The 312-nt window shown below is 53.8% G+C and overlaps 1 protein-coding gene across 1 annotated transcript in view; it reads left to right on the plus strand.

The window, feature by feature from the left end:
- The window catches only part of LOC119587916 (lateral eye opsin-like), a 20,404-nt gene that overhangs the window by 9,472 nt on the left and 10,620 nt on the right, over window positions 1-312 (plus strand). The window contains exon 4 of the mRNA XM_037936624.1: window positions 52-188. Within this exon, the coding sequence (XP_037792552.1) occupies window positions 52-188 (137 nt within the window). The remainder of the gene's footprint in view (window positions 1-51; window positions 189-312) is intronic.

A 312-nucleotide genomic window follows, 5' to 3' on the forward strand; every position in this document is an offset into this window, starting at 1 on the left:
ACTATGTCACAAGCACCAAACAGCCTAACTCCTCGCCCTTTCCCTCGTCAGTGATTTCCATGCTGGGCGTGTTCTCGTGGCACAGCGCCCTCACGCCGCTGGCCACGATGCTGCCCGCCCTCTTCGCCAAACTCTCTACGGTCTACAACCCCTTTATCTACGCCGTCTCCCACCCTCGGTATCGGCAGGTAAGAAAGAGAGGCGATCTACGCGTCTTTTCTTTTGAACTATAATGGCACTGGGAATCGACTTCATGGTAGTCAAGTGATTTTATTTTGGCTCTGCGAGGATTGGAGGTCACTGGAGGACGTC

The sequence above is a fragment of the Penaeus monodon genome, chromosome 23, assembly GCF_015228065.2.
Source record: "Penaeus monodon isolate SGIC_2016 chromosome 23, NSTDA_Pmon_1, whole genome shotgun sequence".
Classification (NCBI taxonomy): Eukaryota; Metazoa; Arthropoda; class Malacostraca; order Decapoda; family Penaeidae; genus Penaeus; species Penaeus monodon.